This window comes from Carassius carassius, chromosome 27 (genome assembly GCF_963082965.1).
Source record: "Carassius carassius chromosome 27, fCarCar2.1, whole genome shotgun sequence".
NCBI classification, from domain to species: Eukaryota; Metazoa; Chordata; class Actinopteri; order Cypriniformes; family Cyprinidae; genus Carassius; species Carassius carassius.
In genome coordinates this window covers 9,173,337-9,189,644 of record NC_081781.1, presented here as the reverse complement: position 1 = coordinate 9,189,644, position 16,308 = coordinate 9,173,337, and the positions used below count along the sequence as shown (strand labels likewise).

General features: G+C 43.2%; 1 protein-coding gene across 1 annotated transcript; it reads left to right on the top strand.

The window, feature by feature from the left end:
• The first annotated feature begins 857 nt into the window (after positions 1-857).
• On the top strand, positions 858-15,539 carry LOC132107265 (N-terminal Xaa-Pro-Lys N-methyltransferase 2-like). Its single transcript, XM_059513498.1, has 4 exons — positions 858-1,298; positions 13,562-13,734; positions 14,481-14,733; positions 15,192-15,539. The coding sequence occupies exons 1-4, from the start codon at positions 1,124-1,126 to the stop codon at positions 15,446-15,448; spliced, it is 858 nt and encodes a 285-aa protein (XP_059369481.1). The 5' UTR covers positions 858-1,123; the 3' UTR covers positions 15,449-15,539.
• The last annotated feature ends 769 nt before the right edge of the window (positions 15,540-16,308 follow it).

The window sequence follows — 16,308 nt, the reverse complement described above, 5'->3', positions numbered from 1 at the left end:
ACAGTAAGAAATTTTTTTATAAAAACAAAGACAAGAACTTTGACCCGGGCTTTATCCAGTGTTAAGATTTCTGTTCTGGAAATATAGAAGATTTTTAATGAGTGCATTTTTAATTAAATAATGCATGATTTAAATATTTAAACATAACATTACAGAAAACTTGTAATAATAATAAAAAAAGTCGTATATACTGTGATGAATCAGGTAGGGAAGTATTGTGACCTTTTTTTTTTCGATTTTTTTAAAAACTCAAACAAAATGTTTGAAACATTTACCTATATTAACATAGCTTTTTGGACCAACTTTAGGACCTGCTTTATTTATAAACAGTCTTCTCTAATTGCATTGAGCATGCATTTCCAGTTTAAGCACTGGTTCAGTTCTGGTTCACTGAATATCACATACACATAAGGTGATGATCATTTGGCAATTTATCTAAATTTGCAACCATATGAGTAACACATGGCCCATGAGCTGACATGTCTAAAGATGAGAGGCCTGATATATTATCCATCTTCTCTCTCTCTCTCTTTCACTCTTTCTCTCTCTCTCCCTATCTCTGCTTTTCACACAATTTGTATAAGTCTAAAAAACATGTTTTGTTTTTAGCAATTGTGTCATTCTCATGTCAATGCATGCAGACAGTAAGCAGCAACAGCATGTTCAGATTAGACCTGTCTTTGATCTTTCCTCACCACTGTGAACTTGCCACCAATACTGTGTATACAAACATGAGAAGGCAGTGCTAAGAATAGCCACTACATAAGCCGCTTGTCACTAGCTGTGAATGAATGCACGACTCTCTGGTTCATGTGTTGGTATGCACTAATATGCCATTCTGGATGTATCTATGGAACATAAGAGAGGAGCTTCTTCTGGAACTGAAGAAGAAGGCACCACCCCTCTTCTGAGGCAATCGTACCCATCCCTTTCTCATTCCACTACCCCAGGTGGTGATGATCTGATAAGATGTGGTAGTTCGAAGCACTTTGCTGAGAAAAGAACGCTCAACCGTCAGTAACCAGAGGCCTCCTACAGATATAGCAGCACAGTGGTGTCTTCAGAGACACCTTGAGCTACGCATTATCAAACACGCTTTGAGTCTCTTTGCAGAAAATTCAGAATGTCTGATTCCACTTCCATTATGGAGTTTAACGGGACACATCAAGCTTTCCGAGACCGCTGGGCAAAGACGGATAATGAGATGTGCAAGCACAGTATGTCTTTCCACTTGCACAATACTCTGAGGAAGGAGTTCTTCGCCAGCTACCTGTACCTCCTGGAGCAGATTCCTCTGGGTAAGAGGGTGGCTCAGTGAATTGTGTGTATTATGACCCTTTGAAGTTTTCCTGCAATATTGTTGTGATGAGAACCGTAAGGCAGACATTTGGAGTATGAAGTTCCAAAGACACACAAATAAATATTTAGTTTGCATCCACTAATATTCATGTTATTGGCATATCTGTCCCTATTAAAGCTGCTCTGTACATTAAAGTGTACAGAGTCATGTGTCTATTTTAAGCACATGTATATGCATGCTGCATACTTTAACCCTTGTACAGTCTTTGGTCATTTCTGATTGGAGAATTTTACATTTTGAATGTTTAAAAATCATAGCTTCACCAGAATGGTACGAAACTTGGTGACTTTTATGGCACTTGGTATGTGAACACACACACACAAAAAAACTCCTGGTCTTTGGTCAAAAATGACCGACCATAGGAAATGAATGGATTTGCAGCAATTAAAATCCATAATTCGACTACAATGCAGTAAAACAGTGGAAAGCAAGGAAGGGGTTACACTCTAAAACATCAAGAGTTTAAAATGAATACATCTGCTCACACTTACACACACACTGACTCACAAACACACATACAGAATTATACATACTCAAATTAATTGGCATTGCTACCATATAGCCCAAATGAGTCAGAAGACAGAAATTAGAGGTTAAAATCAGATCATACCCAGAAGGTTTAAGCTCTGATAAAGGAAAACTTCACTTCAAATCACACTTCAAATCAATATTTAAAACAGCAACAAATATAAACCTTGACAAAAAGTAGTCTTTGAGAATGCCTTAAAATACATCTTAATCCACAGCCTAATAAAAATAAACAATTTTGTATTGTCAGGATGGGTGGTGGAGGGATGAACTCAAATGCAGACAGTAGTCACAGCAACACAGTTTATTATACAAAAAACAGGAAAACAAAACCCACGAGGGGGCAAAACAAGGGCTAGACAGACGAAGGAAGACAAAACTAGACTAACACTGCACTTAACTAGACTATGACTAAAACACGATCAAACAATTACTTAGACAAGACTTGACAAAATCACAACTGGTAGCAACAGTAGACAATCTTAAACAACGTGACAATATTTAAACAATGAACGACAAAGGGACAGAGAAACACACGAGGTTATAAAGGGAGGCTACTAATGAACACAACAGGTGGAACAGGTAAATCAATGAAGACAAAACTAGGGTAACAAGGGGGGCGGGGCAAGGGAACAGACAACGCAAGCACATGGCCCAAACAAATGGCCATGTGCTTGCACATAAAACATGGGCCGGTCATGATCCTGCCACAAGACTAGAGAAAAATCAGAGACAAGGCAGAATCATGACAGAACCCCTCCCCTAAGGAGCGGCTTCCAGACGCTCCCTAAGGGAACACTAAACACGTGACATGACAGACTGAGACCAGGACACAAACCAACAAAACATGACAAATAGCAATAAAGGCAGACACGAAAACAGGGTTGGGATTAAACAACAAAAATAACAAACACGGGAGGGGGGGTGGGGGTACAACAAAGTTCATAGGGGGCAGTCCAGGGTGAACAGGTGGACTGGGGGTCTTGGGTGGACAGGACGATGGCTGATGGCGAGGGGTCCGGGCAGACTTCGATAGGGGACACATGAGGAACAGTCTGGGGTGATGTGGTGACAGGGGTGACCGGGGAAACGCACAGGGGTACAGAGGGCGAAGAAACAGGAAGCCCGACCGGGGAAACAGCAGGGGACACATGACTGGGGGTGTAGCAGGCGGCCGAGGAGCGGAGAGAGGAATGGAGCTCACAGAATCTGACTCAGAACCCACGCTCCACATCTCCGCCTTGGAAACAGCGTTGTCAGTAGCGTTGTCTGTAGCAGTCTCTGGAACAGCGCTCACGGCAGCTGACTGGGGTTCGGCGCTCACGGCAGCTGACTGGGGTTCGGCGCTCACGGCAGCTGACTGGGGTTCGGCGCTCACGGCAGCTGACTGGGGTTCGGCGCTCACGGCAGCTGACTGGGGTTCGGCGCTCACGGCAGCTGACTGGGGTTCGGCGCTCACGGCAGCTGACTGGGGTTCGGCGCTCACGGCAGCTGACTGGGGTACGACGCTCACGGCAGCCGACTGGGGTACGACGCTCACGATAGCGGGCTCTGGGACAGCGCTTGCAGTAGCGGGCTCTGGGACCGGCAGAGATGAAGGGCGAGAGGCTCCCTTTCTCCTCCTCTTCCTCTTAGGTCGCGGTGTGGTAGTCATAGCCGGACTTGTGACCGGTTGGAGAAGCTCAGCGGGATCTGTGACATGCGTTGGATGGGCAGTCTCAGACAGCGCTGACTCAGCCGAGGATGACTCCGACGAAGAATCCCACGAGGTCCGTCTCCCTCGTTTACCATGAAGATTAACAGGCGTGGGAGGTGCCTCAGGACTCAAGGAGGGATGTGCCTGATCCCCCAGTGTTGCAACGGCCAGGAGACGACCCTCTGGGATCACTGGCAGCTTGGCCGAAGGTGGGGACCTCGAGGGGGAGACCTGCGGCTCCTCCTGGGAGATACTCTCCCATAGTTGGGCATAGTTCCGCAGGATCCACTCACCCTCGGACGAGTAAGGGAGGGTGACCCTCTTGTCAGTAGGGGATGACAGCCAGCACTGCTTGCGGAACTCTAGTTGTCGCTGGAGTTCGGAGGACCCCCTGTCTGCTGAGTTCCTTCTTGGTCGGTTCATTCTGTCAGGATGGGTGGTGGAGGGATGAACTCAAATGCAGACAGTAGTCACAGCAACACAGTTTATTATACAAAAAACAGGAAAACAAAACCCACGAGGGGGCAAAACAAGGGCTAGACAGACGAAGGAAGACAAAACTAGACTAACACTGCACTTAACTAGACTATGACTAAAACACGATCAAACAATTACTTAGACAAGACTTGACAAAATCACAACTGGTAGCAACAGTAGACAATCTTAAACAACGTGACAATATTTAAACAATGAACGACAAAGGGACAGAGAAACACACGAGGTTATAAAGGGAGGCTACTAATGAACACAACAGGTGGAACAGGTAAATCAATGAAGACAAAACTAGGGTAACAAGGGGGGCGGGGCAAGGGAACGAGACAACGCAAGCACATGGCCCAAACAAATGGCCATGTGCTTGCACATAAAACATGGGCCGGTCATGATCCTGCCACAAGACTAGAGAAAAATCAGAGACAAGAAGGCAGAATCATGACATGTATAAAAACAACTAGGGAATTCACAAGCATCTCAATAGTTATCTAAAAAGTTATCTCAAAATACAAAATAAAAAACATTATGTTATAAAAACATATGTACAAATATATATAAGATTGATTTTACTGAAGAAAAAAAAAGTTACAGTCTGGTCACTTTTGACCGTGAAGACCATGAGTGTGACTCAAATGAGGAGCGCACAAGGGTTACATTTTACTGAATAATAAAATATCAGCTGTGACTTTACTATGCTGGTGCATTAGTAGCAATAACAGCATATTTCAAAGTATTGATAGGCTTTGGAGATGTTTTGTGTTAACATTCCTGAACCATTAACATAAACAACTGAGCAAATGTTCTCCTTTAAACAGCCATGAATATTATATGATGGTATGGAGTTCATAAGTAGTTTTGTTTGTGTCGTTGACAGTGGTCTCTGTCTGATGAATGTTAGCTTATATTTCTACTTGTCCACACCGTTAATCAGATGTTGTGTAGTGTAAACTGTGGAGACAATCAAAGCAGTCTGCCAGTGTTACTGTGAGTTACTGCTTGAATTCAACAGACTCAATCATAACTATATGTGTTGTAACTGATGAGTTTGGTCCGGTAAAAACACAGAGATCAACAGATATTACTCTTGGCCTTTACTCATGTACAACAACACGGGGGGGGGGATCCTCTTTATTAAATAAAAAAAACAGTTGGTGTTAAATAATATGTAAAGGAATAATAAATTGAGGTGAAAAGAAAAATACAAAAAAGTGTTTCTTTAGTTTTAAACTGTGAACTTTATGCAAAATAGTAACTTGAAGGTAACTTAAAGCTAACAATATCACTTGTAGTTTTTCAACACACAAAAAAAGCACATTTAGTGCTGGAAACGGCAAATGTTACTGCAAAGTTATGTTAGGGTCAGTGAAATCCATGTTATACATGTTGTATTCGTGTAATAAATTACAATAAAATTAAGCATTAGGAGCAAAAATATTTTTGAGTACATCATAAATGACATCAATTGCATTTTAGACCAAAAGTGAACACAATCATTCATTCATATTTTTAAAAGACTGATATGAATTCAGAAAGTGTTTTGTGAGACAAATTAAAATTCTGTTATCATTTACTAACCCTCATGTCATTCTAAACCTTTATTTGAAAAAATATATTTTATGTTCTACAGAAAATGGAATGGTATGGAAGTGAGTAAATGGATGACAGAATTATCATTACTGGGTGAACGATCTCTTTCAGAGAAAAATTAAAATGAATGTCTTGCTTTGGCTTAAATGTTTCCTAATACTAGCAGGTTTTAATGTTGCCTCATGACCAATAAGGCAAAGCAGTTGAGTGAGTGCTATAAAGAGGGCCAACAAAAATAAACAGGACCAAAACAAAACAGTCCATAGCGAATCACTGCTCAGTGTTACTATTTTTGACTTTGAACTAGTAAACTTGTGGTTCACATATTAAACCCTGCTCAGAATTTCAGTATCACAGTTAGAGCTGTAGTCAAGTCCAGCTTTGTCGAGTCCAAGTCAAGTCCAAGTACAGGACTAGTCGAGACCGAGTCAAGACCAGGTCCAAAGAGGTTCTAGTCCAAGTCAAGTCCAAGTCCAAGTCCAAAAGTTTCGAGTCCAAGTCAAGACCGAGTCCAAATGAGAGAAAAAAGGGTCCTCTTCAAGACCACATACTTAACTACTGATAATGTATGTGATGTGAGAGACAGCATATCTCCTATTCTAAGAAAATAATTTTACATTATTATTTGTAATGATAAAAAAGCATGTGCAAAGTAACAACTCTGTAGGACAGTGGTCTCCAAACTAGATCCTGGATGGCCAATGTCCTGAAAAGTTTAGCTCCAACTGGCCTTAACACACCTATCTGGAAGATTCTAGTGTGTCTAGTAAGAGCTTGATTAGCTGGTTCAAGGGTGTATAATTAGGGTTGGGGCTAACAGGGGCGTTACACAAGATCCCGGGCCCTATGCATAGGCAGTCTTGATGGGCCCCCATGCCCCCCACCCATGAAAATATCCATTATTTCATTTTATTTACTTAATAATGCTGCTTTTGCTGACATTATGTCTGTGGTCAAAAATTAAAATGACTGATGCCTTGGCACAGTGCACACACATGCAAAGCTCGGGATATGACAAATGCGCGCAGTTAAGGCTAGAAGGGATACGTTTGGCTCTACTGGGCATGCGCACATAAATACAGCGACATTTTTGTCATACTGTACTAGGGCTTGCATAGACTACTCGGCACTGTCGGAAATAATCAACTACTCCAGCATGCATTAACCATAATGCATACAAAGTGTTTGCAAATACGATGTGAATTTTATAATTACAATATTGCGTGGAGCTGTTACTATATGACCTTATCTATGTTGCATGTAAATAAAATATGTAATGTAATAATTAGGGTTGTGCCTGAAGCCGAATACCTTATTCGGAATGTGTCACGCTGTCTAGTCTCTGTTTCCCTGGGTGTCCACTAGTGGGCTCACTTCCCCTTAGGCACTTCACCGTAGGCACTAGAATTCCTCTAGTCTTGTCCTGTCATCACAGTAATTGCACTCCTGTTAATTGCAGCAGGTGCAGTCACTTTATTGTCATTAGCCTCCCTATAAATACCAGTCTTTTCCTGTTGTTTGTATGGAGTCCTTACCCTTCATGTTGCCAGCATTCTCATTCCCCGAGATTCTTCCCAGTCTGCTCGTCTTCCAAGTCCTCTCGTTTTTCCGAGTTCCCTTTCCTGTCCCTTTTCCTTTGTTTGTTTATTTTGGACTGTCCTTTTGGTTTTGACCTTGGCTGTGTTTTACAACGATTTGGATTACCCTTGATTGAATAAATACCTGCATTTGGATCTGCAATCTCCCTGTGTCTCTCTGGTGCACGAACGTCACAGAAGGACTCCATCCATAAGATCCAGTGGTATGTCTGTTCATATTTCCTCCCCAGTCACCGAGCAGGAGAGGAATGGTTTCGAGGGTACTCGCCTGGTCGTGTTTCGTGGGACCAGGGGAGGTCGCTCAGGAGTGAGTGGTCGAGAGGAGGTCCGGCATCACTCTCCACTATGGCCCCCCCTCGACCCTGGGTGCGGGAGGAACAGATGGGAGCCGCCGTCTCACCATTGTGGACAGAGAGGGGAAAGGAGGCGCAAGTCTGCCAAGCCAGCGCCGCTGCACAAGATGGCCGACAGCCCAGTGCCGCCGCACAAGATGGCCGCCAACCCAGCGCCGCTGCGCAGAATGGCCGTCGACCCAGCGCCATTGCACAGGATGGCCGTCAATCCAGCACCACAAGGCAAGATGGAAGCCAGCCCAACACCACAGCACAAGATGGCCGCCAGCTCAGCGTCACGAGGCAAGATGGACGCCAGCCCTGCGCCACAGCACAAGATGGCCGCCAGCCCAGAGCCACTGCGCAGAATGGCCGCTGGCCCAGCACCACTTCCCATGATGGCCGCAGGTCCAGCTACACTGCACAAGATGGCCGTCAGCCCAGCGCCACGAGGCAAGATGGACGCCAGCACAGTGCCACTGCACAAAGTGGTCATCAGCCCAGCTCCACGGTGCAAGATGGCCGCCAGCTCAGCGCCAATTCCCATTATTATTATTGGATTATTTCTCAATGCTGTCAAAGATCCTAGAGATTCCCAGGAGTGTTCACGTCACGTCTACTGATCCAGAGACTGTTCACGTCACGTCTGCTGAGCCAGCACCACAGTACAAGATGGCCACCAACACAGCGCCACTGCACAAGATGGCCGCCAGCCCGGAGCCACTGCAGAGGATGGCAGCTACAGTGGGCTTTCCTGAGTTGGGTCAGGTTCCCGTTGACTCTCCAGAGTTGAGTCAGGTTCCGGTTGACCTTCCAGAGTCGAGTCATATTCCCATTGACCCTCCAGAGTTGAGTCAGGGTCCCGTTGACCCTCCAGAGTTGAGTCAGGTTCCGGTTGACCCTCCAGAGTCGAGTCATATTCCCGTTGACCCTCCAGAGTTGAGTCAGGTTCCTGTTGACCCTCCAGAATTGAGTCAGGTTCCAGTTGACTATCCAGAGTCGAGTCAGGTTCCAGTTGACTATCCAGAGTCGAGTCAGGTTCCTGTTGACCATCCAGAGTCGAGTCAGGTTCCTGTTGACCATCCAGAGTCGAGTCACGTTCCAGTTGATCCTCCAGAATCAAGTCAGATTCCTGTTGACCTTCCAGAGTCGAGTCAGGTGCCCGTTGACTTTCCAGAGTTGAGTCAGGTTCCGGTTGACCTTCCAGAGTCGAGTCAGGTGCTCGTGGACCCTACAGAGTCGAGTCAGGTGCTCATGGACCCTCCAGAGTCAGGGTTAGTCACCGTTGACCTTCCAGAGTCAGGGTTAGTCACCGTTGACCTTCCAGAGTCAGGGTTAGTCACCGTTGACCTTGCAGAGCCAGGGTTAGTCACAGTCGACCTTCCAGAGTCAGGGTTAGTCACCGCTGACCTTCCAGAGTCAGGGCTAGTTCCTGTTGACCTTCCAGAGTCGAGTCAGGTGGCCGTTGAATTTCCAGAGTTGAGTCAGTTTCCGGTTGACCCTCCAGAGTCGAGTCAGATGCTTGTGGACCCTCCAGAGTCGAGTCAGGTGCTCGTGGACCTTCCAGAGTCAGGGTTAGTCACCGTCGACCTTCCAGAGTCAGGGCTAGTCACCGTCGACTTTCCAGAGTCAGGGTCAGTCACTGTTGACCTTCCAGAGTCAGGGTTAGTTCCTGTTGACCTTCCAGAGTCGAGTCAGGTGCTCGTGGACCTTCCAGAGTCAGGGCTAGTTACCGTGGACTTTCCAGAGTCAAGGCTAGTCACCGTGGACTTTCCAGAGTCAAGGCTAGTCACCGTTGACCCTCCAGAGTCCAGGTTAGTCACAGTGGACCTTCCAGAGTCCAGACTAGACACCGTTGACCTTCGAGAGTCAAGTCAAGTCACTGGTGATCTTCAAGGACAGAGTCAAGTCACTGGTGATCTTCAAGGACCGAGTCAAGTCACTGGTGATCTTCAAGGACAGAGTCAAGTCACTGGTGATCTTCAAGGACCGAGTCAAGTCACTGGTGATCTTCAAGGACCGAGTCAAGTCACTGGTGATCTTCAAGGACAGAGTCAAGTCACTGGTGATCTTCAAGGACAGAGTCAAATCACCGGTGATCTTCAAGGACAGAGTCAAATCACCGGTGATCTTCAAGGACCAAGTCCAGTCACCGGGGATCTTTATGAACAAAGGCAAGTCACCATTGATCTTCATGAACAAAGGCAAGTCACCATTGATCTTCATGAACAAAAACAAATCACCAATGATCTTCATGAACAAATGCAAGTCACCAATAATCTTCATGAGCAGAGTCAAGTCAGCAGTGATTTTCTGGAACCCAGTAGAAACACCATGGGAGTACCAGAGTCTCGTCATTTTGCTGTTGAACTATCGGAGCCTCTCCACATCTCTGCTGAACTACCAGAGCCGGTCCATGTTTCTGCTGAACTACCAGAGCCTCTCCACGTATCTGCTGATCTACCAGAGTCTCTCCTCGCCTCTGCGGAACTTCCAGAGCCTGGTCACGTCTCAGTTGAACTCTCTGAGCACCCGACTGATCCTGTTGTGGCCACGGAGGCAACCCTTAACTTGTTCATGTCCTTTGTTTCAGACTTGCCCAATCAGACTTGTCCTCCTGTTCATTCGACCACATGGATGTGGTGGTCTTCTACTCCGCCCTGGGGGGCGTCTGGTTCGGCCGCACGGATGTGGTGGTCCTCTGCTCCGCCCTGGGGGGCGTCTGGTTCGGCCGCACGGATGTGGTAATCTTCTGCTCTGCCTTGGGGGGCGTCTGGTTCGGCCGCACGGATGTGGTGGTCTTCTGCTCCGCCCTGGGGGGGCGTCTGCTTCGGCCGCACGGATGTGGTGGTCGTCTGCTCCGCCCTGGCGGGCGTCACGTGATGTCCTTCTTGGACTTGTGGTTTTATGTTTATTTTAATTTTTTTTTGTTCTTCTGTCTGTGTCTTTTTTTTCTGTTTCCTCCTATGGACCTGGCCCTCCGTCCCTCCCCCTGATCCTCCGCCGGTCCATCTCCCTCCTGGGTTTCTTGTCTGTGTCTTTCATTCTGTTTCCCTCTAAGGACCTGGCCCTCCATCCCTCCCCCTGATCCTCCGCCGGTCCTCCACCCTCCTGGACTCCTTGTTTTGTGTTGCACTCCTTTTGTCTCTGTTTTCCCATTTTACCTGGTCGTCTTGTCTCTGTTTTCTCCATTTTACCTGGCCCTCCGTCCCTCCCCCTGGTCCTCCGCCGCTCCACCTCCCTCCTGGTCTCTTTGTGTTTTTGGTCTTCCCTTGGGTTTGGGTGGAGCATCTGGCAGCTGCTCCGTGGAGGAGGGGGGAATGTCACGCTGTCTAGTCTCTGTTTCCCTGGGTGTCCACTAGTGGGCTCACTTCCCCTTAGGCACTTCACCGTAGGCACTAGAATTCCTCTACTCTTGTCCTGTCATCACAGTAATTGCACTCCTGTTAATTGCAGCAGGTGCAGTCACTTTATTGTCATTAGCCTCCCTATAAATACCAGTCTTTTCCTGTTGTTTGTATGGAGTCCTTACCCTTCATGTTGCCAGCATTCTCGTTCCACGAGATTCTTCCCAGTCTGCTCATCTTCCGAGTCCTCTCGTTTTTCCGAGTTCCCTTTCCTGTCCCTTTTCCTTTGTTTGTTTATTTTGGACTGTCCTTTTGGTTTTGACCTTGGCTGTGTTTGACTACGATTTGGATTAACCTTGATTGAATAAATACCTGCATTTGGATCTGCAATCTCCCTGTGTCTCTCTGGTGCACGAACGTCACAGAATGGCAAGGATAATGGCTTAAAAAACGAATAACGGACAAGGAATAATTCTGCCTGAATACTCGGCTGAAGCTGACACAGTCCGGGGTTAGCTAGATAACAGCTGAGCCAGGGGATCAGTGCAATATTACACGGAGAGCTCTAAAGTCACGAGTGTGAAGTGAATGTAAACTTTTTGAGCAAAAAGAGAGCAAATCAAACACTGCATTGTTGTCGCCTCTCTGTGCATCTCTCAGAAATCAGAGCGTTGCAAGAGTAATTTTACCTATAATAATACATCATACACGTTATAGTATTTGTATATATTTAAAAGGCAATGTTTTAAAGCTTAGGCTACGATAGAGATAGGGATGAGACGCAGGGCTAGGACGGTTTAATAAAGGAGAGTCGGCACAGCACGCTCACCAATCAAACAGCAGCGTTGCGCGTCTCACTCTCTCAAAAACCAAACCAGTTCTCTCTCGAGAGTAGGCTAATAATCAGCTTAGATACGGATACATTGTCTACTTGGCCTACGTGTTTGCATCTTTACCTTTTGCTGGTTTGCGCGGCACACACACATTTGTTTGGTGAAGTTCACTAAACATTAAGACTCATTTAAAGAGTTCTGCGTAATGAAAATGTGCGCATTGAATGGATTCAGTCGTGTTCAGATGATCACTAAACGTTTGTCATGACATCGCTCTGCTTGCATGATAAATATTATTTTAGAAATTCATAATTATTTTAGTTTAACATGACATACTTGTTCAGTGATAACTACGAAAAAAAGATAAAAAGTAATAACGGTCTTATCAAGTAACTGTACGACGTTGTATCCGAATGCGATACGAAAAATGTTGTGATTGTTACATATACAAATACTGGCTGTTACATGAAAATTTAAATATGTAATGTCATAATCGTAAAGTTTTTTAAATTTACATATGTAATTGTTGCATAAGGCTATACTTTAATAAGCGTTTATTCATAAAAAAAAACTATTTAATGTGTTTTCATTTACAATAGAATGAACCATGAGTAGTCGAGTAACTCAAGCATTTTTTTATTAAAAAAAAACGACTAGTAGAAATCAGTAGTCTTGCAACCCCTATACTGTACAACATTAATTAGTATTTCATTATTGTAAAGGGTACGTTTAAGGCTATCTAGGTGTAGACGTAAATAAAACACAATCTAACAGGTAGAAAGTTAAATTAGAAACATCTAGCTGTACAAGCCATTTTTTAAATGAATCTAGTAGCAGAGCTACTGCAAGGGATTTCTAGTGCTGGAAATCCATTTATTCTTTGCTGAAACTTCTGCGTCTTCATGGAGAGCGGGTCATGGTTGCCTAGCAACAGCAGACACCAGATTACAGAGTGCTTTGGAAAAAAGGAGAGCGGTGCGCCTAGCTTTTTCCACACTTTTCAGCCGCGACATCATGCAAATGTGGTTTTGTTTTGAAGAAGAAATTTTTTATTTTATTTTTTTGCTGGACTTGGTCGAGACCAACTAGAAGACTTGGCGAGTCCAATGGCCAAGTCCGAGACAAGTCCGAGTGCAAATGCAACGAGTCCGAGACAAGTCCGAGATGACAGAAAAATGTCTCGAGTCCGGAGCGGACTCGAGTACTACAGCCCTAATCACAGTCGTGTCGCCCTGCCAGTTCTCGCACCTATAACCCTTCAGCAAGGTCTTCCCGCTAATCATCTGCTGATCCAATGTTTGACTCAAACTTTCCAAACATGCTTTGACTTAATAACTGGTCTGTCATTTAAGTGACCAGCCATTCAAGAAAGCAGATGTTCCAGCTGAACTTAATAATGTGACATTGGACTGATGCTGACAGAGTTTCATATGTTGAGCTGCTTCATCTAAACTCCTAAATGTGCCAACAATAAAGTATTCCTTTGTGGTGTAGTACAACACTGTCAGTACCAATAGTATCTTGGTTCTTCAATCCCATTTGCAGAAAGAAAACATCTTGGAAATTGCAAAAATAAATGCTGTTAATAACTGGTATTTTCAAAAAACTGCTTATGACTAAATGTTGTTGCGAGAAGTTGTGTTGTTGTGAAACTTCATCTCATAACTGTACACTTTCCCTTGAAATGCTCTGATCCCACAGCTGACCTCACAATATTAGATTTCTGGTAATTAAATAGGGCTTGTTTTTTTGTGTCTAGTGACTGTCTATATGTTTATTGCCCGACAGTGAAACTCTATGCCGTGACTTGTGAGTACATTAAAGGGGAGAAGCAGTTTTACTACAGGTCACAGAACTTCTACAAGGATGTCCCGGCATCAGAGGAGGGCATGATGGGAGACTTTGTGGAGATATCAGAGATCGACCTGGAAGGCTCAAGACAGTTCCTGAAAAAGTTTGTTGTATGTAATTTACATTTTCTATTTCTTAATGAATGTGTATTATTTACAAGAAATACATTGAAATAAAAAGTTTTTAATACAATACATTTACATATTTATGTACTTAATGAAAATTTTAACTGCAATTGTACTTTTGGTACACTAAACTGGTATACTTAAAGTAAAATTGGAGCAACTAATTATGTGCATAATGCACTTTCATTGTGTGTAAATAGTGATGAAGTCCGGCTAAAGATACCGAATTATATTTGATTGTGCTAAAATGGAAATATTACTTTAGGTACTCTTTAAATATCTTGCATTTAAAGGCTGATATTATTCAAAGATCATACAATCCCTATCAATAGTGACATTAAAACACATTTTAGGTTTGACATTAAGAAATATTGTGCACAAGTAGTATTACAAATAATTTGGTGTTTGTGGTATACAAGTATGAAATAAATGTATTTTAATGTATTACTTTTTCCCTAGGTAGTCTATGACAGACAATAATTTTTAATTGCATATTGCCTTTTCGGTCTGCTCACACATATTCTTTAGATATCAAGACCTTAAGATCAGAATAACCAAGCTGTCTCTTTAATGCTATTTGAACATCGTTAATTAACACATCTAAGTTGACAAATAGCTTTAGCTTAATAAATAGTGTTCAGCTGTTCTTCTGAAACTTTGACCCTGAACCTGGACTAGCACTCATGATTATTTATTATTTTTGAACATACACTTTTTTTTATTTATTATAGGGTCCAGGAAAGGCTGGCACCAAGCGGGCACTAGACTGTGGCTGTGGAATCGGGAGGGTGTCTAAAGGAGTTCTGTTTCCTGTGTTTGAATCCATGGAGATGCTTGACATGATGGAAGAGTTCATCCTCCACGCTCATGAGGTTTACCTCGGAGATTACGCAGACCGAGTGGAGGCCTACTACCTTTACAACCTGCAAGAATTCACCCCACCTACAAAGAGATACGATGTCATCTGGCTGCAGTGGGTTGCCTGTGAGTGGATGGATTGTTTTCATGGATTATTTTATGTTATGTAACAAATATTTAATTTGACCTGTGTTTTCTGCCCACATACATTTGCTTATTTTAGTAGGTCCATGCAGGCTATCTTTGCCCATTTGCTTTAATGAGAGCAGCTGAAAGCTAGTCCGAGTCTTTTGTTTCATTATACAGTTTCATCTCCCTCACTGCAGTCTGTGTACATTTGACACCGACGGCACAGATATCTATATGAAACTGAAATTGTGCATGGTGACAGATTTTTTAAGACCTAGGTGACTTAACAAGAAGTTATATAAAATATAAAGAATTCTGGACTTTATACAGATGTTGCTCAGCTTTGCATGAACCGTTTCTGCTAAATGAGTTTTGGACTGTGGATATTTTGAAATTTACACACTCTCTTTTAGTCAAGAATTAACTGATTCCTCAACTATTTTTACATTTTTCAGGTCATCTTACTGATAAGGACCTGATGGAGTTTTTAAAGCGTGCTAAGCAGAGCCTGAGGCCCAACGGTGTGATCTTCATTAAGGATAACATGGCGCGGCAGGGGTGCAAGCTGGACCCCATTGACAGCAGCATCATTCGCCACCTGGACATCATGAAGAACATCATTCAGACAGCAGGCCTCACCATACTGGACGTGGAAAAGCAGGAAGGCTTTCCTGAGGCTATCGTGCCTGTATGGATGATCGCCATGCGCTAAAGGAAATCATATTTTAAATGGATATGTTGTACATGTACTTATATATAGTATATATTATAAAAACGTACGAATGTATTTATTTTTATTCCATTTACCATTTTCCATTTATTTTTTATTTTTTTACTTGTTACCATCCAGTTTCCATCTTTCCAGTAACTTTTTCAAAATATATAACTTCCTTTTTTGTTGAAATGGAACAGATAGATGTATATAATTGTATCACCCTTTTAACATGATTTAGTATTTTGTACATTTATTCTAGTATCACAACGTAAAACAAATCATTTATTTATTTTTTACAAGAAAATAATGCTGTTGTCTATGTCTAACTGACAGAATTAAGAATGTTGCCGCCAATGTGTCATTTTTTGTTTTTTAGAGTATAGAAATATTAATTAAAAAAAATTTAACGGTATAAGTGTCATTTCTTGTTTTTACAACAATACATCATAGAGCAATAAGTCACTGAACCACATTAGTAAACATTTTTCAGAGACATTTGTCATGATGTCTCTCAAGTTGTGGGAGAATGATGTTCTTAAAACAACCATGCTTTACAGGCAAAATATAAAATGACTTACAGTTCTAGAGGACCTTTTAGCTTGCTTAAAAATATATAATAATGCGCATTAGTGGATATTTCCTTGAAGTATTCTTGGTGTCTTTGAAAGCAGAGCTTCTCTTCACATATTTAAAGAACTGAGGGATAAATAATGTTTAAACAAGTTCAAAACTTCATTGTATTCCCCAAACTATGAAAAACCACACTGTTTAGGTAAATGGCTCTCAGATGGTGTCTTTGTAGAGAGGAAGGGAATTATCCCAGGTTTTGACAGACTACTCTTTTGTATCTGCCTTGG

What these genes read in the sequence shown, in the direction of transcription:
- LOC132107265 (XM_059513498.1), top strand. Translation starts at nt 1,124, where the DNA reads ATGTCTGATTCCACTTCCATTATGGAGTTTAACGGGACACATCAAGCT. An exon ending in CCTGGAGCAGATTCCTCTGG is followed by an intron (nt 1,299 to 13,561) that starts GTAAGAGGGTGG and finishes ATTGCCCGACAG; the next exon opens with TGAAACTCTATGCCGTGACT. An exon ending in CTGGCTGCAGTGGGTTGCCT is followed by an intron (nt 14,734 to 15,191) that starts GTGAGTGGATGG and finishes TACATTTTTCAG; the next exon opens with GTCATCTTACTGATAAGGAC.